At 48.3% G+C, this 21,681-nt stretch overlaps 1 protein-coding gene across 3 annotated transcripts in view; it reads left to right on the top strand.

Annotated features, from left to right (window-relative positions):
• MSI2 (musashi RNA binding protein 2) overlaps nt 1-21,681 on the top strand; it is a 137,250-nt gene that overhangs the window by 25,753 nt on the left and 89,816 nt on the right. The window contains exon 1 of one of the 3 annotated variants that reach the window (XM_028499870.1): nt 19,923-20,433. The exons of the other annotated variants lie outside the window; for them this stretch is intronic. Within the exon in view, the coding sequence (XP_028355671.1) occupies nt 20,365-20,433 (69 nt within the window). The 5' untranslated portion in view covers nt 19,923-20,364. Of the gene's footprint in view, nt 1-19,922; nt 20,434-21,681 lie in introns of those variants that run through there. 3 annotated transcript variants of the gene reach the window in all.

Here is a 21,681-nt window from a genome sequence, read left to right as displayed (position 1 = left end):
AGGAGGACTGGCCACCGTGGTGATTGGTCTTAGCCGAGAACTCAGGGAGAGGCTCGGGCCTTAGAGAGACCCTTGGTTCCGTGGTCTGCCTGCCCCACTGGACCCGAACAGCCCCTTTCTCGGTGCTGCCTGAGCTTCTGTAGCCTAGGAACTGTGGGACCCAGCTCCTGGGTCCTTCCCCAGAGGCTTGTTACAGGGGATCCGTGGAAAGCAAATCAGAAGATTTAAAATCCCCACCTGAAAGGTATCCTGCGTTCTCCAGGGAGCAGCCTTTTGTAAATAAATGTTGTGAACACTCACCTCCCGAGTTGCTTATCTGCAGAGAAGCTTCTCTCTGGGAGAGGGTCAGGGTGACCCTAGCATAGGCCTGTGCCCAGAGGCACCCATGCACCTGCCAGACCGCCCCCTTCCAGCTGTGCCGCGTCCTGGAGGCCTGGTGGGAGATGGGGCGTGAAGCAAGGTTGCCTCCGTGAGGGGAGCTGCGGTGGGTTTTGCAGGGTTCCAGGGAGCGGGAGGTTAAGGGAGTTCACCGGTGTGGGCGTCGGGACACAGGAAGACGTAAGATAAGGCCCTGCCTCGAGCAGCTTCCAGAGTAGGAAAACACAGGACATGGCAAAAGAATGCACTAGAACAGTGGTTTTCAAAGTGTTGATTGGGGACGCCTGGACATCCCTGAGACCCTTTCAAGGAGTCTATGGGGTCAAAACTTTTCTTTCATAATAATTCCGAGACTTTATTTGGCTTTTTCACTCTCATCCTTTCCATGAATGTACCGTGGATTTTTCCAGAGGCCACATGGTCTGTGTTGACATCATTGTTGTGATGGCTAATGGGATGTGTGTATTCTTATTTTAAAATGTCTGTTTTAATTTCTAATAAAAATGTGTTTTAATTTCTCATACAGTAAACATTGATAGATATAAGATGCATAAACAAAAATGCTTGGGTGATCCTTGCTTTTTAAGGGTGTAAAGGTATTGTGACACCGGAAAGTTTGAGAACCACAGAATTAGCAGATAGGCAGATGAGTGGCATGTTGAAGTTATGTACTAGGTACTGAGGTAGCACAGCTCCAGGGGTAGATGGCAGGTGCCAGTGGGTGAGCCTGGTAGGGAGTTGTCAGGGAAGGTCTTGTGTGAAAACAGGATGAGTTGTTTTCTTACCTGGACTTTGGACCTGGACTTTGAAGGATGAATAGGAATTTTCCAGATAGACAAGGAAAGGAAAAACATTCTAGAAAGAAGGAACAGCATGTCTGAGGGAATTGGGATATCAGACATCATGGCATGTCGGCCTTTTTTCACCCATCTGTGGGGGAGAAACAGTTTCATACTGGCCTCACCATCTTTGCCAGTGATTTCAAAATGAGGCTGCATCTCAAAATCACTCAGTGAGCTTTATGGAAACACTGGTGAAGCTAGTTCTCAGGCCTGCTTTTGACCCATTGATTGGTAGCACTTCTTTCCGGTGGTGGGAATGACTGGGTTCCATTCTTAGTTATTTCTTCAAGAGTGGCATCACCATTGCCCCTGCAGCAAGCCTAGGCCATGCCATACAGTTGGCTCTGTGACAGAAGTGTATGTAGCAGGCCTCACTGGACACACGCATTACCTCCTCACCTCACCCATCAGCCTCCAGTGGGGAAACAGATGAGAACAAAGCATAACAAGAGGGGCCGTCAGTCGTACATAGTTCAGGAACCATGGGTTCTGAGACCTGTTTGCCTCCGGCTGCTTGATCTGTGTGACCTTGAGAAGGGCTTTGGTGTCTCTGAGCTGTCTGTTCCCCTGGGAATAAAGCATGTTGGACAGACCTTATTTAATAGACTAGCTTAAATCTGCCATTGTAAAGACCCTCCTATTGATGAATAATTCATCCTGGTTTTGTTCCTAGAAAGTATTCCACGGGGCATGCCACCTTCTCAGCTGCTCTTGGTTTTGCAAAGCAAGATGTTGAAATGTTCAGATTAACAATTTAGACAGTTTCTGAACCACCAAGGAAGGGAAAAAAGGGGCCTGAGGCTCTGGGCGCTTACTCTGTCAGGTGCTGATCTGAGGGGTTTTCGTGGGTCATCTCATTAAATGGACACACTAGTCCTGTGAGTTAAGTACCGTCATTCCCATTTTATAGACGAAGAAACAGAGGCACAGACAGGTTCCCTTAACTTGCCCAAGGCCACACAGAATCCAGGCTTTCTCAGGCTTTATGCCTGCTGTTCTTACCATCATATCCTGTGCCGCTGGAGAGGGCGGGGGCTGTAGTCTGGAGGTGTTCAGAGGAGACCAGAGCCTGAGTAAACCACCACTCTTTCTGAATAAGAACAGAAGACAGAATAAAAGCACAGGAATAAAGTATCTTTAAGCAGACTGGTAAATCAATAGACTAATTAAAAATCAAACATCTTTAAAACACTGTTGCTGTGTTAATTGTAAACCAACATTGAAACGTTAAAACTTGCCCAGCGCATGGGTTTGAATTATTAACCAAGGGAGTTAAGTTCAAGCCATCAGTTGGGGTAGCAGTGAAAGCCACCATTGGAAGAAAGGAAATTTGTGTGCCCTTTGTGTGCCTGTTTGGACCCGCCTTGGCATCCAAGGTCATTATTGCTTTCATTCTTAGTTGAAATATCTTAAACATTTAGGCAGACTTCACAAATTCAGATAGATTGTGGAAAAGGGCAGTTTGAATCAGGAAGGGGTTGGATTGCCTATATCTTTCCAAATGGAAGGAAGGCCATTCTGTTTTGCAATAAAACAGAGTCCTAGGGAGAAAGGGCCCACTTTAAAGTTGGCTTCCAGTGTTTGACGCGAGGCTGGTGGCCCACCCGCTGCCTTCATTGCTCTCGGTGTTCCTTTCTGTCCAAAGACACCGAGCTACTGGAATGGGTGTCGTCAGGATTTGGCGCTAAGACAGTCTGCTCTGCAGTGAGACCTCTGGGGTGTTCACTGAGGACCAACTGGCCACCAGCTCTTTCTGCTAGGTTTGTTTTAAATAGAGGGAGAGGGCTTCCCTGGTGGCGCAGTGGTTGAGAGTCCGCCTGCCGATGCAGGGGACACGGGTTCGTGCCCCGGTCCGGGAAGATCCCACATGCCGCGGAGCGGCTGGGCCCGTGAGCCGTGGCCGCTGAGCCTGCGCGTCCGGAGCCTGTGCTCCGCAACGGGAGAGGCCACAGCCGTGAGAGGCCCGCATACAGCAAAAAAATAAAAAAGTAACAATAAATAGAGGGAGACCCTGCTGGGCCTACTTTGATTATAGATAAAATTCATTAACAGCCAGCTGCATCGATTTCCCTTCTGTGAACTGTATTTCTAACCTATCTTGGGTCATGGATCATGCTGGGAGCATTATGGACCCTTTGCCAGAGAGATGCTGGATGCACAAGTCCCAGGGAGCTTTGCATGGAAGGCTCAGACGTTACCTCGCTAAGAGTTAAGAAATCCTGTGTCAAAGTCACCAAACAGCTGGGCTTTAAGCATATTAATAGTATTTCACTATTATTACTAAGACACCCCCTCCCCCCAAGTGCTTTACCGGACAATCTCACTTGATCCTCATGGGACTCCTGCAGTTGCTGTTATTTTTTATTATTTATTTTATTTTATTTTATTTATTTATTTTTTTTCAATTGCTGTTTTATATCTGACACACGGGAGTGGGCACAGTAACTTCCCTGATTGTTGCTGTTTTCTTGTTAATTTGCTAAATTAGCTTTAAAAAGGGAGATAAATGTACATTTCAGCTCCATAAAATAGTCTCATTTCAAATGCTTGTGACTCAAATTAATTAATTAAAAAACAGCATAAAACACCACCCCAGCCACAAACATGGCAGATGAGTAATGTCTGTCCATTCAGACAGTTGATGGAGTAAAATTACAAGATTGGCCTGTGATTTAAAAAAAAAAAAAACGCTTTTGACTCCAATTGGGCATTTACAGAAAGAAGAGGCTTGAGCAGTTTGTTTATTTAGGACATTTATTACTGCTTTGGCCCTATTCCTCCAGTTACAGAACTTGGGAAGTGTGTGGAAAACCACAAGAACTAAGTAAAAATCTCCCTAACTCTACTATTTACCACTTAGGGATGACCAGTTAACATTTTGGTGCGTTTTCTTTCATCTTCTTTTCATGGCAAAAAAAAAAAAAAAAAAGGGAAAACATACACCCACACATGTTACTCACTAATCTGATTTTTAAAAAATGATTATTTCTTTTTAAAAAAAAATAATAAATTTATTTATTTATTTATTTTTGGCTGCATTGGGTCTTCGTTGCTGCACGCGGGCTTTCTCTAGTTGCCCCGACCGGGGGCTACCCTTCGTTCTAGCGCGCGGGCTTCTCATTGCGGTGGCTTCACTTGTTGCGGAGCACAGGCTCTAGGTGCGCGGGCTTCAGTAGTTGTGGCTCGCAGGCTCTAGAGCGCAGGCTCAGTAGTTGTGGCGCACAGGCTTAGTTGCTGCTTGGCATGTGGGATCTTCCCGGACCAGGGTTCCAACCTGTGTCCCCTGAAGTGGCAGGCGGAGTTTTAACCACTGTGCCACACGGGAAGTCCCTCACTAATCTGATTTAATAACTGTATCATGAATATTTTCCCTTTGTAATTTACTGTTTTTTTTTTTATGGCATGGTTTTTACTGTCTCCAGGGTGTTGTGACTTATAAGTATAGTTTATTTTACCAAAGCCTACTGTTGAATAGTTAGCTTGTTACTGATTTATTATAATTATGAATAACACCGTGGTGAACATCCTTGTACGTGAGCCCCTTATCACCATCTCTGATTGCCTTCATACAACATACACCATGATGTGGAATTTTGGGGTTACAGACTATGAATCTTTTTTTTTTTTTTGGCCACACCGTGCAGCTCGTGGGATCTTAGTTCCCCGACCAGGGATTGAACCCGGGTCCCGGCAGTGAAAGTTCTGAGTCTCAACCACTGGACTGCCAGGGAATTCCCATTAAAGGAGATAATATATATGGACACACACACATAAATAATTATAATCTTTTAAATATACCTATAATGTATTATATATATTTACATATGTAATCTCCTTATAAAATATATTTTATCTTAATCCTGTGAGGAGGATGGAACTACTGTATACCCTCAACAGAAGTTTGAGAGATTCAACTTGATTTTGAAAAGTTAACTAGATTTTTAAAAAAATTTGTTCATAGTAAACAGTTTCATTTGTGCTGCAGGGTAAGGCTTGATTTTTAAAAGACCAGTGTTTCTTGACTCAACTTGGACTGAATTTATTCTTTAAACTTGCCCCTTCTTCAATGCAGTTTGGCCCAGCTTTCTCTTTAGCATTTGTTTGTTTACCTACCTGCTTATCTTCAGCAGGCTGACCCAGCCACCTGTCTATCTTACTTGGTTAACATTTATCCAAGTTTGAGGATGGAAATAGCTTTCCTCTGAATCACAACTTTCTGAGTAACCATGCCAAGGGGCCGCCTTCAAAGACCAGGGAAGGGGAGAGAGGGCGGAGGCTCTTCAATGTCCTTTTTACCCACTAGGTTAATAAATGTGGCCAATTTGGAAAATGTCCTAAAGTACAAAAATGAAAATAAACGTTCCTGAAATCTCACCGCGCAGAGATAATCATAATCAACATACTGATCTATTTCTTTTTCTTTTGGTAGTGGGGGGGATAGTACATACGGGTAAATAGAATTTGAAAGCAAGCGATGCCTGTTTTCTATTTGTTTAATTATACAAAGAATTGATGAGTACTTTCTGCTGTAAAAAATTATAAACAATGAAGAAACCAAATCTACCACTTCCCATTCTAGGACAAACTATAATGGAATATTATTCACCACCCCTACTCACCTGCCCCTACCACCCATTTCTTCAAAGGAAATGTTCAGCTTCAGGTGAAAGTGGAGTTTCGTGGCCTGGAACCCTGTGTCCCAGAACATGATTTGAAAGCCACCACCCTGTTAAGAATGAGGACCTTTTTTGTTTTCCTCCTTACTGAGGGGCATTGATCTTACTGATTGCAAAAATAAATTCAGAATTACGACAGTAAAGGGCATTCGGATTTAGAATCACCGAATGTTAGGCTTGTTAGGGACCTGGAGGTCATCCTGCTTCACCCTCTCATTTTATGGATGAGAAAAACTGTGGCCCAATAAACATTAGTAAATGCCTTGTCGCAGGCCAGTCAGCCAGTTTGAAACTTAACTGAAATTACAGGGTTCTGGTTTGTGTCTTCTTTTTAAATGAAGATGTTGATCTACTTTTAAAAACAAGAACAAAGCCAAGTTTTGGTCTGGTTTCGGTTGCAGAAAGCTGAATCCACTCCTATCTAGGTTAAGCAGAAAGGAATTTGTTGGAGGGCATCGAAATGCTTACAGAAATCATTGGGCGATCTAGAAAAACCTTTAGGTTGTGCTCTCAGAAGTGGCTCTGAGCCATGCATGCAGCAGATCTGGGTCTCCAAGTAGCTGCTACATCTTCTGTCATCTGGGAGCCACCTAGCAAATTGGGAAGCTGATGCTACAGCTGCAGGGTTCAGAACCATGGCCATGTTGCCTGGTCAGGAAGTACTGCTGCTGCTTTGCTGTGATCTTCACCAGCAAAGTAGATTCTCCGTGAGGAGTCAGCTGAGGTGCAGGATGTTGCTGTAGAACATCCAAACACCTCCCTGGCCATTCTGCCAGAGCAAACAACAGAAGCACAGAGTCCCCTATTTCCCTTTTCACGTCTAGCTGCAAGGGAGTCTGAAACAGTAATCATCAGTTTCTCAGTTCTGCATAACAGAAAGGCTTGGATTGGATGATGGACACCTACCTATTTACCATGTGTTCTCAGCAATAGGAAACAGATCAAATGATAAGAAATATGCTTGAGTTCTGTATTATGGTCATGGAAGGTAGACTAGCAGAGAAGCAAAAAAACAGCGGGAGAATTGTACAAAATATAAAAGGACAGATCAAGAAAGAAGCTATATGTAGAAGCACATTATCATGGGGTGACAGTACTAACTTGTATTGTTTTAGGAGATGTCATTTGAAGTTGTATTGCATTTTTGCAGCCATAGGTGTAGTGTGGTAGTTTAGTATTTGACCTGACTAACAGTAAATTCAGGACGGGATCCAGCCAGAGGATTGAAGGTGTTTCCCATCCAGCTCTTGAACTTGTATCCTGATATTTGTCACTAAAACTTTAACATCCTAAGTATTTTCCCTGCCCTTTTTCTGGTTTTATTCCCTTCATACTATTGAGGAACCCTACTTTCCCTCTCAAAGTCCGTAATTGAGGAAGATGTTTTCCTCTGATCCATCACTTAGCATTTACGCTCTGCACAGTTGACATTTGGGAAGTGCTTTAGACAAGGTGGCAAACAGATTGCAGGTTCTGCATGTTATTGGAGTGGTCATCTTGGTTTTCGTATCTTCAGTATCTTTACTGGGACTTCATGTCACTCCCCAGATTTCCCCGTCATTCTTTGCTACTTCTTGTTCATTGCCAACTTCCTGGTGTGGCAGCTGAGTGCCTAGTGTTTGCAGCCCTGAGTTCAGATTTGGCTGGGTTAATATGAGGTTTATTTAAGAACATCCAGCAATGATTAAATTGAAAGTGAGACATTTGGGAGAGGAAGGAGGGGATAAATGGATAAAGCGTCAAAAATTCAGAGAGGGATGGCATGCCGGGTAGTGGTTAGCAAGTTTAATTCCCCGGCAACAGGTGACCAGCAACCTTCCCAGGCCTTGAGCTGCTCAGGTGGGTCAGCTACTCCTACTGAGTGGTTGCTTCTAGAACATTCTGCTCGGTGGGGTAGAGGAGGGAGCCGGGGAGAGGCAACCTAAGAAAGTAAAGAAACGATTCTGTCTCCAGAGGAGTTTCCTTTTCTGCTCAGATGGTTAAGCCCTGCTAGGAAACAATCTCTGAGCATGTAGAGACAGTGATGGAATATGGGGTCATGTGTCCGATGACGTAGTGGATTTCTGAGCAGCAGTGAAGGCCAGGGGTTCATGGGGTGAAGAAGGGGGCTGTTAAGCCAGGCAGGGTTTCTTGGAACAGCGGAGGTTTAAACAAAGACTTGAAAGAAGGAATCACCTAGACTGGGGGAGAATCAGTGGGTGCTGTGTTCATTTTTGGTCTTTGTTCCCGGTCCAAGGGCCTTTGACGAGGACTTGGGAACGATCAAGCAAGCTTTTGGGGCCATCATCCCTTGAGTTGGCCTTTCCTTGGGTGGCAGTGGATGCATCTGCTGACCATGAATGACATCTTAATGGCCAGGCCTCTCCTCATCTGGAATGTCATCTGGGCACCTAATTGTCTCCAGTTTTCTCTTTGCACTTCTCACCTCCTGGACATGAGCCCTCCTTGCTTTGTGTATTCTAAGGATGCATGGCTTGGGGTTAAAGACGTCCCGTGCTCTGTTCGTCCATACGCGTGGCTGGAGGACAGTGGGTACCATGCGATTAGGGAAAAGTCATGTAGATACTGATTTTGGACCAGGCTGGGTAGTTTCAGCCCTGGTAGATATCTGGCTTTGGGCAAGTGATTTAACACCTGGAAGCGTCAGTTTCCTCAAATGTAAAATGGGATAATGATGACCCTGAGTTCGTAGCGATTTGGGGAGGATTCGGTGAAATAATGCACCTAAAATGCTTAGCCTGGAGCTGGCCTCATGGCCCACGCGCTGTACGTGGCATCTGTCATGGCTGCTGCTGTTACTGCTGTTTTTCTGACCTTTACCACCTCCCACTCTTGGCGGGGGTGGGGGGTTGGGGAGGTAGTAGTGGGTGTGGGACTCCTGACTCCTCTTGACACCTGCCTAAGTAGGAACCCGGTTCTAAATTCCTGATCCCGGGACCCGCAGCCAAGACGTGACACCCCTCCTCCCCGCTCTCTCCTCTCCTTCCTCTTTTCCTCATCCTGTCCTCTCAGTCCTTTCCCTTCCTCCTCTTCCATTTACCGAATCGAGTTTGTTTCCAGTACTTGCTGGACGCTTAATAAGAAGTGATACCCAGGCGTTGCATTCTGGGAGAAGAAGATGAGACACACCATGTACTACATTCAGAGGAGGTAGCGTGGACCAGTCGGTGGGGTGTAGGCTTGGAACCATGTTGCCTGGGCTCGTGGTCTAGCTCATGTCCTTTCCTCTGCATCTCTGTGCCTCTGTTTCTTTTATCTGTGAAATGGAGATAATGATAATTCCCACCTTATAGGGTTGTGGTGAGAGTTAAACATGTCAGTAAGTGTCAGGTGCTTGCGACAGTGCCTGACGCAGAGTGAGGGCCCCAGCAGGGTAGCTGATGTGCTGCCTCCGCTAAAGATGCGATGATGTGACATCATCAACCCTGCCGCATAAGGCTTCCGCAAGGACCGAGGGCGGTGCGCTTGAGGCGCGCCCGGTGAGAATAAAGGTGCTCAGGCCCCTCTGAGTGAGTGTGTTTGGGGGCCCCTGGGATGAGCAGCCTTGTGGGAGTGGGGTGCCGGTGGAGGGCACACAGGGGTGTGTTGAGAGGCGCGCGTGGCCGTGCTCCCGCCCCTTCCTTCTCCCCTCCACGTGGGTGGTGGCCCTGATGGTTGAAAGGTGCCCGTTCCCACAGCAGAAGCACCCCAGACCCCGTCTGCCGAGTCTCACTCCGCCGCCCGGGAGCAGCCGGCTGAGCAAGGCTGCCTGCTTTTGAGCGTGCGCTTACCTGCCTGCTCTAATTAGATGATATGAGGTTTCCCTTATCTTCCTGAGAGAGGATTTCTCCTTTCAGGTGATTGATGCTATAGATGCCAAGCGGGGATTAGAATTCCTGCTCCCATTTTCCCTCAGGCCCTGTTACTGGACATCTGAGCTAGAAAAATCACATGTCTGAGATGGGTGAGTCACTGGGAGGGTCCAGGAGACTGATGCCTCCAATGCCTTTTCTGGCGAACCAAGCACATTCACATACAGTCTGATTGGATCCTCATGGCAATGCTGTAAGATACCGGGAATATGGTCCCATTTCAAAGATGGGGTAACTAAGGCTTAGAGGGCTGACGTGTCTGGCTCCAGGGTCAAACAGCCAGCAGCAGGCAGCAAGCTGGGAGCGCAAACCAGGTCTGGGTCCGGTTCACCGCCCTCCCCTCTGGGTCATGCCAGAGTCCATCTACACTTGCTCGTCCATAAAGCTTCACGGTTGGTTCAGTACAATCCAACAAGCATGTTCTGAAACCACGTATTACTTCTTCAACACTACACAGTACAACACCCCACCCCATGATAGCACTTGTCTACCTGCCAGCCCAGCCCTCAGACCCCTTCCCCTCCGTAGGGAGTCCCTGGAAAGCCTCAGGAATGGGTGTGTGAGGTGAGATCTCGACGTCTCCATGACCCCGTGTTCTGGAGTTGGAGAAACTTCTGTTATATGAAGTCACTGGTGGTCTAGTTTTTAGTTTGTGATTTTTTTAAAATTTATTTTTTATTGAAACACATAGTTAAGTTACAGTGTTGTGTTAATTACTGCTGTACGACGGAGTGACTCAGTTATCCTGGTATATACAGAATGGATAAACAACAAGGTCCTACTGCAGGAATTACGTTCCATATCTTGTGATACACCATAATGAAAAATAATAGTTTGTGATTTTTGATTCTCCTTAAGTTTCAGACAACAGAAATCAAAACTCTGAGGCCCTTCTTTGTCTTCCTAACCCCCTTGAGGAGTGGGTCTGTTGGTGAGCAGCTGGCTGGTTAAACATTAACATTTCAGAAACGGTATTTTAATCTTTTGGGAAAATGTGGCCTCCCTATCTCTTTCCACAAGTCAAGAATTTCTGCCTTTTGCCTTATGACACATTTGCTGCTAAAACCTCCGTGTGAATGAGATTCAACCCTCACCCCGGGGAGGGGAGACACATGGTCATTCTGGGGGCTGTTTTTAAGGGGCTTGGGATGGAGTCAGAAAGGAAGGAGTGTACCAGGCCTGACTGCAGGTACTACTACTAGGCTGGTAATCGTTAACTCGGCCTGGAGCCGGGGTGTCCAGTTCTCCAGGGCATTTGCTTAGAAACACTCCTGGCTGTTACATCACCCTCTGGTGTCACATCGCTGGGGCTGGCTCCTGTGTCAGGGAAAGGGCAGGGGCCTGTCCAGGTCGAGCGGGGCTCCCATACACTCAGCCGTGTGTGCGGAGGGCTTCCGGCCGGTTCATCTCGGTGGCCACTTGCCCCGTGAAAGTAGTTGTCTTACTACAGGGCCTTCAAATCTATTTGACCACAAGTCTGTTTCTCTGGCTTCTGCAAACGGCATAATTTGGGAAGAAACACATTCATTTCTTTCCCTGCTCGTCATCACTTAAAAACACCCACAAAGCTAATTAGTTTAGATGAATCAGGCAGAGGAGAGGCTGGAACTAGATAGAAAGACCCCTCATTCTGTCACTCCTCCCACCTCGCAGGCTGAGGCACTGGAGGAACGTCTTAGCTCCATTCCCAGTTCAGGGACGGCAGCATGTCGCGCTTTCAGGGTGAGTAACTTGGGGAGAAGGTTCTGGAGTGACCAGTCCTCCTTGAGGAAGGAAGACCTTCCTCCAGCTGAAGCCCCCTCCCTGACTCTGCGACAGAATTGGAGCGGTGGGGGGGGTGCCGATGAGATGAGCGCAAATGGCTTCTTCTGCCCCCGCGTGGGCCCACCGTGGTACCCGTGGCAGTGGCTGGGCATAGCTGGGCTGGCTTCATGTGTGGACTGGCCACGGATGCACTAACTGCTGGCCCCAGTCTGATGTTCCTCCCGTGCGTTCAACCACGGATGCTTCTCCTCCTTCCTTGCGTCTGACGCTTTTTGCAGACCCATCCCAAGTCCTGATTTCACTCTTGACCCCCTCATCAGACGGACCCACCCCACACCCTGCAGAGCAAAGCCCTGACCGACGTGTTTGTTCTCCTCTGTGCTGTGTTTACCCCACGTCTCTCGTAGCTTCTAGGTGCCCGTGTTTTGAGAATAAAGGAGAAAAAACCCGCCACCCGTCTCTACTGCTGAATCTCCTTTCCCCCAACCCTTCTCTGTCTCAAAGTCGTTTTCCCTCCCGGCCACCCTGGGCTGGGGGAGATGTCCAGTCTCTCCCTGTTACTTTACAGAAGGGTGTCTTTATTCAATTTGACTGTTGCCATTATGTGGCGAAACTTTCGATAAAAGTCGTGATTTATGAGATGTGTGTGGCTGCGGTTGTTTCTTCGTTTTCTTGCTTTTTGCATGTTCTGCTGCTTCTTCTTTTTCTTCTGCTTTGTCATCTATCAGGGAGAGAAAAACCAGGCCTGATAATTTCTTGGCATATCCTGTGTGCACTTCGAATGTCAGCTGTCAGCCTGGCAGGAAGTTGTTTCTCGGGTGGGTTTCTCCCCCTTTTACTTCTCCCTGCAGCCCCCCCACCAGCCATTACACAGGCAGAGGCCTTGCTCCATCCTGCAGGCTGGCGATAAGGGGGAGGCAGGGCGCTGGGGGTGGGGGGTGGGAGGTGGCCCTCGGCCCCTCGCCCTCCTCAGCCACCGCGTGTCCACAGCCCCGTCAGCTCCTGATTGCTGAATAGCAAGAGGCAGGCAGGGTCCTTTCGGGAGGTTTCCAGAATTTTCTTTGTTCTGAATACAGCACCGCCCAGTCCCCTTAGTTTTTTTGGCCTGACCGCTTTAGAAATCCTTCCCTTTTTCTTTTTTGTCAAGCATGTGCCTGCTAGATAAAAGGCTCTTGAAAAGAGGGCCTCGCGCGCATTGGGTCTTGGCCCTTGGCCGCTGAAAATAGGCTAATTGGAGATAGAAGCCAGTTGTCACAAAGGTGCCTGTGGCGGGGTGGGGAGGAGGAGGGTCCCTAGGAAATGCCAGGTTGACTTTTCCACCTTTCCCCCTCCTCCCGCTGTTACTATTAGCTGCTCGCCGAAATGCATCCTAGGCTTTGTGGAGCTCTACAGTAGCATCACCCAAGTTGTGCCCTGCATCTTCACCACCTGCTTAAGGTCTCGTTCTGTGTCTGGAATTGTTCCATGCTGAGCCCCCAGAGGGTGCGTAAATACGTCTTTAACCCACAGTGGGTGGCCTGGGAGGGACCGAGGAAAGCTGGCCTGCTGAACTTGAACAGAGGGTGGACCCCTTGGTTTCCCAGCGGCAGCTTCTGAGGCCGAGCCATCCGGACTCGCGTGTTGGTTAGTCTGTGAACCCCCCAGCCCCAGACTCCAAGCAGATGTGGGATGTGCCCTCCAGCTGCTTACAATCTCGGGGGGACTGTGCTATGGCGAGCTCCCTGGACCCTTTAAATTTGAGTGTTCCGTCTGCCCAAGGGTCGTGGGTGGCCTCATCCCTGGCCTGCTACCGCCACGTGTCCATTCCCTCATTTCTACTTCTGCTGCCATCATCCGTCAGACCTCTCATCTGGTTTCGAGTGGCTTCTCTCTGGTGGCCTGTCTCTGACTCCAGACTTACATGCACCCTGCTCCCGACTGCCCAGGGGGGTCTGGAATATTCCAGAGCTGGAAGTCCAGCCTCACCTTCTTGCGTCATGTCACACAGATCTCCAGGCACCTCTGCTCTAGGGAGTGGGCCCTGGAGCCCCTCTGTGTGTGGGTGCTTCCTCTCCAGGCTTCTGGGATGACCTTTCTTTCTCTTGCCTAGAAAAACTCACTCATTTTTAGAGGGTCATCTCACGTGTCTCCTCCCCTCTCTTGAAGCCTCTCCCACTTCTTCCTTTCCCTCAAGCAGTGACAGCTCTTACCTTTCCACTCGCAGCCCTCTGCTGGTTCCTTGATGACTGGTTAACATATTGTTTCCCTGGTCCTTCCTGTACCTGTCCTGTGTGCCCCACTAGAGGTTTAGACGCTGAGGACCAGAACTATCTATGTCACTGCTGTCCAGTAAAACTTTGTTCGACGAGCTATACGTTCTGTGCCATCCAGTACATACGGCCCCCGCGCATTTGAAATGGGGCTAGTCACGTGTGGCTAGTGGCTGTCACGTAGGACATTGCACGTGCGTGTCTTGTTTATCTGTATTTTCAGAAACTCTAGCACTGTGCTCCGCACCCAAGACAAGCCTCGTAAGTACTGCTGAAGGATACGAGAATCATTTAGGTATAGAGTTACATTAGCTGTGTATTCTTTGCCCATTTTCCGTGCAATTTGATTTTTAAGTTGGATTCAGTAGATTACATACTTGAGCACCACCAATGCCTTGGGGGATACGAAGATGAATAAACAATGGTCTTTTCCTGCAAGGAACTTGAACATGATGAGTAAATATGTAGTGATAATGGGAAGCCACTGTTTAGGAACAGTTTATATCCTGTGCGGGTGTAGAGACAGGAATTGTTTATGGTGTCTGAAGGGAGATGGGGGAATGCTTTAGAATGTTCGTTCATTCACTCAGCAAATATTTATTGACTGTCACTCATGACCCAGGTGCTAGGAGTACATCTGTGAACAAAACAGACAAAATTCCTGATCTCACAGAACTTCCTTTCTGGTGGGAGGGAGACATGATAAATAAAATAAGTAAATCGTAGTTGTTAGAAGATGATAAGCCAAAAGAAGGGCTCAGGAGTGCTGGGGTGTGGGGGTGGCTTGCAGTTTTGAATAGGTTGGTCAGAGAAGGCCTAGTAGGCAACATGACATTTGAGCAGGGATGTTTGGACCGAGGGGTGAGGGCTTGGAGAAGGGTGATGGGCAAAAGTAGGTGGAGGGAGGTTTCTGGGTGAGGGGGCAGCTTGAATGAAGGCCTGGGGGTGTAGAAGTGCACGTAGTGGTGAGAGCAGCAAGGCTGGAGCATGGGGTGTAGAGAGAATGGGAGGCGGGGCTGCAGAGGTAGTTTGGAACCTAGTAATAAAGGCTGAAACCTTGAAAAATGTGTTGTTGACTTTCAGTGTCTCTGCAGATATCCTGTCTCCCTGATTAAAATATCAGCCCCCCGACCCCAGGACAGTGATTCCTGTTATTACTCTTCATTTCTCTTCCCACGTGGTTTCGTTTCAAGTAGCTGCTCAGAAATTGTGTTGACAAAGGGACAGTTAAAACTCAGCCGTGGGCTTCCCTGGTGGTGCAGTGGCTAAGAATTGCCTTCCAGTGCAGGGGACACGGGGTCGAGCCCTGGCCCGGGGAGATCCCACATGCCGCGGAGCAGCTAGGCCCCTGCGCCACAACTACTGAGCCTGCGCGCCACAACTACTGAGCCCGTGTGCCACAACTACTGAGCCCACGCACCTAGAGCCCGTGTTCCACGGCAAGAGAAGCCACTGCAATGAGAAGCCTGCAGGCACCGCAACGAAGAGTTAGACCCTGCTTGCCGAAACCAGAGAATGCCCACGTGTAGCAACGAAGACTCAATGCAACCAAAAATAAATAATAAATTAAAAAAAAAAACAAAACGAAAAACAACTCAGCCATATCCTTATGGTGAGATTTTTGCAAAAGAAAAGGTGTGATAAGATCAGGTTTCTCCTCTGGTGAATCGTACCGCTGGGTCTTATTTCCTTTCTAGGTCTCTCTTTGTGCAGACTGAGTATTCCACAGGGTCCCAGGTGGCTCAGTCTCTGTGTTTTAACACATTCCTTTGACCTGGATTATCTTTGGGGCACAGAGAAGGTTTGAGGGGAGCAGGGCAAGAACAGAGTGGAAGACCAAGCAGGCCTTTAGGGGGCAGGGCTGTGGCCAGGGAGAGGAATGCTGCATTTCCCAGCAAGTCAGGAGACCCAGAGACTTGACGGCTGGACAGGAAGTGAGTTGCCCAGAGCCGCAGATGCAGACTGTGCAAGATGATCATAGTTTCACATGTATCCTGAGTATCAAAAATCCAGCGTTCACTCAGGAAGAAAGGAGTACCCTTGGCCAAGGGCAAGAAAACGCTTTTAAAACAGATTGCTTATCAGCCTGTTTTCAGGTGGCTGCTTGGAACTACTGATATATACAATGCTAACCATTTCTCTCCAGAAAAACCTGACTTTTTAGACTTTTAACTTTCTAAAGGCAAAGTTGACCACAGCGAGCATACGGCAGCGTGCCTTGGAACAGTCGTGTTCATGGGCAGATCCTCAGTGCCAGTTGCCATCAGCAGGCAGGTTTCCCCAAAATGAATACTCACATCTATCCGCAGGGAGCAAGTCACTCCAGCCCTCAGCACCCCCAGGGGCCCGCCTGGGACAGTGGCTCACATGGCAGCTTGGAGTTTGTGGAGGAGCCGCGTGTAGATTCCTGGCCCCGCAGGTACTGAGATCGGTCGTGGAAAGTGTGTGGCTGATCTCTGGAGGCAATGAAACGGAGACCTGATTCCTCCTTACCGTACTAAACATCTTTATGTTGTTGAACACCATTGACCCTTCCCTTCTGTTTGAAATGCCCTAACTTTGGCGTTACAGTTCTCATTGCTCTGTAACAAACTGCTCCCAAATTTAGCAGCTTAAAGCAACCATTGTATTATGCTCAGGGAATCACGGGGTCAGGAATTCAGACAGGGCACAACAGGGATAGCTGGTTTCTGCTTCACCATGTTTCGGACCTCAGGCCAGAAGACTTGACATACTGGATGGTCACTGGAGGGCAAAGGGCTGGAATCATCTGAAGCCTTATCACTCATATGTCTGGTGCCTGGGCAGGGATGACTTGAAGAGTGGAGCTTCCAGCGTTTGGTCTGTTGATGTGGTTGGGCTCCCTTACAGCATGGCGGCTTCAGGGTAGTTGGTCTTCTTACTTGGGTGGCTCAGGGCTCCAAGTATGCATGCCCCAGAGAAAAAGCTGGAAACTACAGCACCTTTTATGTCCCAGCCTTGGAAGTCACATACCATCCCTTCTTCTGTATTCTGTTGGTTGAAGCAGTCACAAGCTTACTCAGATTCAAGGGAAGGGGAATGGACCAAGGGGCCATATGCCACACTTGGCAAAACAGTTTTCTCTCATTTCTCTCCTGGTTCTTTGGCCATTGTTTTGGGTTTGCAAAAGATGTTGGGATTCCTCCTGAAAAGGTCCTTGTCCCTGCTTTTACTCTACCCTTTCATCTCATTCACTCCCATGATTTTAAAGGCCGCTTAGACACTGGTAAATTCAATCTGGGTCATCTGGCTTAATCTTTCTTCTGAGCTGCAGAACAGGTGCCCAAATTGTCCTATGGACACTGCAAATTTAATACACCCAAACTGAACACATTTATCGTTCCTCTGCAAACCTGTTTCTTCTGCATTCCTTATCTCTGTTGGTGAAACCCCCCTGACTCAGCCACCCAGTAAATTCAAAACTCCTTCCTCTCCCTCATTTTTGCATCTGGCCATTTACCCAGTTCTGATAATTTTGTCTCCTGCTCACTCTTAAATCTCTTCCTGCTTTGTTATGCAAAATATCCTTGCTTTAGTTCAGGGCCCCTTCATCTTGGACTATGATGATAAGCTTCTGACTGTTCTTACAGTGTCTATTTTCAAGCCCTTCCATCTATCCTCTGTAGAGTGACTTATCTAAAACACAGAGCTGGTCATGTTAATCCTCTCTTTCAAATCTTTGACCTCTTGTCTTCAAGATGAAGTCCAGTCTCCTTGGTCATGGTCTACAAGACTCCACGTCTCCATCCGTATCTCCCATTAAACTCTCCTCTCCAGTCGATTCCTAGCAGTGCCAAACTTTTAGTGCCTGAAACAGGCAAGGATATTTCACGCTGTTATGACTCTGTCTGCCTTTCTCTTTTGCCTTCCTGGGAAATTCCTGCTTATCCTTGAAAACCCTAGTCAGGCATCTCCTCTTTGAAGCCTTCTCTGACCCTCCTGACACGATTCATCGTATTTCCCTCTGTCGTACTTTGCCCGCTCCTGCCATTGTGTGTTTTTGTCGGGCCCCTGCGAGATCTTTAAGGGCAGAGAACTAAATCTTTTCGTTTGGGCTCCCAGGACCTGGTGGGGACTAGGTAGTCATTAATGTTTGATGTCGAATAGAATCAAGAGCCGGTAATACAGACACTGGTTGTTGGCACTGAATCTGTGACTGCCAGGGGTTTCAGGACCCTCCCTGTGTCATTTGACCCTTTAAGTGGTTTCTTATCAAGAGTCACTAATTGTCTTTTTTATATATAAAAGATGACCCTACCAAATCACTAACTGTGTTCGTCCAGAGAAAGGTCTGTCTGACTCAGTCCACCAGGACCTTTCAGAGCAGCACTCTGTGTTGTCTGTGCCTCCTGAACAGGACTGTGGCCAGCTGTTCTGCTTAGGAATGAAGCCTTTTATCTCCTGAAGCTTGTATCCAGCCTAGCAACCAGGAGTGCTGGGAATTACCAAGGGTCCAGAGAGGAGACAAGGAAGGTACCCGGGGACCTTGAATCATCCACAAACTGGGTAATTCAAGAGCAGGGAGTATACGTTCACTCTTTTGTTCACCCCATATTTGTTGAGTGCTTGCTGTGTGCTAGGCATTCTTCTAGGTGCTAGGAATGCAGTGGTGAACAAAACAAAAGCCTTACCCTTATGATGCCTCCATTCTGGAGGGTGAATTGACTCTCCCTTATAAGGCTTCCATTCTCGGGGGACACGGGGCATCCTGACCATGGCTGATTTGCCTGTGAGCCTCTAGCTCAGGGCCTTATGCATGGAAGGCACTGAACAAATGTTTGTGGAGGGAATGAATGAGTGTTGTTGGACAGATGAGGTTTAACTGGGCAGATTTTTCTTTCTTGAGGGAAGGGAGCTAGATTTTATGAAGCCTTGTCATGTGCAGGGTAAGTTCCCCATAGAAGACCCTGGGCTTCCAGGCAGAAGTGCCCTTCAGAGAGACCGGGCGCCATTTGTCGGGCCGTGAGGCTGAGTTGACAGCCCTCCAGAGTGAACTACGAAATGAGCCCTCCACCATTCGGCCGGCAGCTACAGGTCCCCGGTTACCTCTTTACCTCAATAAACAGCCAGCCCAGACCAGTTAGCTGGGTTGGGCACAGTGGGGAACATATCTTTTCTTTGTCTCTTTCCCGTGGTTGGGTTGGCCGAGCGCAAGTGTTTTAAATAGAACAGACATCATGGCTATGAAACATCTGTAGCATTGCACATTTAGTCAAGTTCCTGGTGGACCGAGTTCTGTTTGATTGGTGATGTTTTTGCTGCGACTGTTGTTTCCTTTTTCTCCCCTGTTCATCCCTCTGGAAAGTAAAGTTTTCTTTTATGTGAGGATTTATAGAAACATGCTCCTGGCATGAAGAGACAACAGGCATGTTAGGATATTGGTGTTGCAGAGAAATGTGACCTCCAAGGCATGGACAGCTTTTATCTCCTATAGAGAATGATCTTCCTCATGTGGAAGAGTCTGTTTCTCTTTGTAGGGTAAGGGGCTGCCTAGATTAAGGCGGATAAAGACACTGCTTGGCACTGAGATGGCATCCTTTTTGCTGGAGCCTCTTCAGCCCTTGGAATACTGTGGTCGCCCAGGACCACTGCTGGGGGTGGGCTGATGCAGGTCGGTGTCCGAGAAATCTGAAAAAAGTAGAATCAATAATAACTAGTCTTTAAATTTACAAGTGTGCTTCTTGCCTTTTCCAAGTGTTTTTCCTTCTGTTTTGTCTGCGGGACAGGCAGGAAAGGTTTGATTCCCGTTCATGGCCAGACCGAGAGAGTTCAGTGACTGGTGGGCCGGGGCAGGTGGCGGGGAAGGTGGAATTTGTCTGCCTGTCATTCCAGCCCTGTGCTAAGCATGTTTCATGTGTTAGCTCTTTTTTTTTTGTTTTTTTTTGCGGTACGCGGGCCTCTCACTGCCGTGGCCTCTCCCTTTTGCGGAGCACAGGCTCCGCACGCGCAGGCTCAGCGGCCACGGCTCACGGGCCCAGCCGCTCCGCGGCACGTGGGATCCTCCCGGACCGGGGCACGAACCCGCGTCCCCCGCATCGGCAGGCGGACCCTCAACCACTGCGCCACCAGGGAAGCCCCATGTGTTAGCTCTTTTAATCCCATTTTATAGAGGGAGAAACTCGAGGTCGGAGAAGCTTAGTCACTTGTCATGGTCACCTAGTATATACGCGTCAGAATGGAGATTCCTGGGTTCCTCTTTCTGCTCTATCACTTGACCCGCTCTGGGGGCTGGGATTGGAACCTGGCCCTCCCATCTCCAGAATCTCCAAATCTGATGCTCTTTTCTGCCTCCAAGGATCTCTTTGGTTTAGAAAGATCACCCTCCCTCTCTTGAGGGGTGGGACATTTAATAACAGGTGGAGGGACTTGCTCATGATTATCTTGGCTTCTCTCTCTTTTACTGCAAACACTTCTTTGGGTACCCCTCCTTCCCTCAGAGGAAGTTCCTTGTGGCCGGTGGCGGGGACCAGAGCAGCACATCCTGGGAGGGGAATTTGACTTTCTTTTTTTTCTTGACAGGTAAAATTTATGACCCAACAGGTGGCTGAGTGTGTTTACCAAAGACGACCACGCCAAGGGTGCAATGTGCTTCTCTCTCCTGTGCCTCCCCCATCTGCCACTCTTACCTCCTTGCCAGCATCTAAGTGTTAAGGTGACCCATCCCCCCACAGTGGCCCTGCTTTTCTCCTTAACAGCCGATAGAGTTGCTCTCCTATTTAAACCCTGTGGAGGCTTTCTGTTGCTTCCTGTCATGGCCTGCAGGGCCTTCCCTGCCTGGCCTGGCCCCCCTTCTCCTTGCATTCCATTGATACCTTGAGCTACAGTTCGCTTGCAGCCTTTCAGCCAACACTGAAGATGCTACAGCCTCAGCTGGGGAGGCCCTTCTCCCTTCTCCCCTTCCTTTCCTGGCTCCCCCCTGCTGACTTCAAGCCTCAGGTCACACCCAGTCTTGCGCCCCAAAGCCTCACCAGGCTGCAGTAATGAGCCTGCTACTTGACTGTAAACACCTTCAGAGCAGAGACCAGCTCTTGGTCTGCTTAACATCCATCAAGCCAAGCACCATGCTCGGCACATAGTAGGTCCTCAAAACACGTTTGATGAGAGAATGAGTCAGTGAATATGGCTTGCCACCAGAGACAGTCCTCTGCAATTTATTTTCTTCTCTGACCCTCTTGGTCTGCATTCTCACTCTCCTGGGATTCAAGCAAACGTTTTTTTGACATGTTGCCAGGTGCTTTCACATCCCTTATCTCTGGTGCTGCTTATGGCAGCTCTGTGACATATAGGTATTGCCCTCGCTTTTGCCCATGGCTCAGCTGCAAGGGACTCAAGCCCAGCGCTTCCTGGTTCAAGTCCCAGCCTCCTCCTGCTCTTCCCTGGCTTTTCCCCTCTCTTGTGTGCGGGCTGGTAATAACGAGACCTTTTGTTGAGGTCTCCGTCGTCCACTTCCTTTCCTGTAAGACGGCACAAGCAGCTTCTTGCAGAGCCCTGACTGACTGTACATTAGAGTCATCTGGAGAATGTTGAGAAAATACTGATGCCCAGGCCTCCCCACAGACCAATGAAATCAGAATCCCCGAGGGTGGGGCCCATATCTGTAGGTTTTAGGGGCTCCCCAGGCTGCTCCAAGGTGCAGCCGGGGTTGAGCCCTGCTGTCCTCCGGGAGTGTCGGGCAACCTGCAGCCTGGTTCAGCTCCGTGGATTAGGTAAAACTTGCTCATCAAGAACTGATTGCCGTGTGCATCTAAAATATGTTAATAAAGGTAATCAAGGCTAAGGGTTAAGGCTGCCATTTGTTCTTTTAATGAAATCAGCTGGAGGGCCTGGGGGATGGGATACGTTGGCTTCAGAGCCTTGCCTACCAGCCTAGTTTTCATCCTTTCTCTCCCAAGAAGAGCTG

This window comes from Physeter macrocephalus, chromosome 14, assembly GCF_002837175.3.
Source record: "Physeter macrocephalus isolate SW-GA chromosome 14, ASM283717v5, whole genome shotgun sequence".
Classification (NCBI taxonomy): Eukaryota; Metazoa; Chordata; class Mammalia; order Artiodactyla; family Physeteridae; genus Physeter; species Physeter macrocephalus.
The sequence above is the reverse complement of the archived record's forward strand: the minus strand, read 5'-3'. Positions and strand labels throughout refer to the sequence as shown.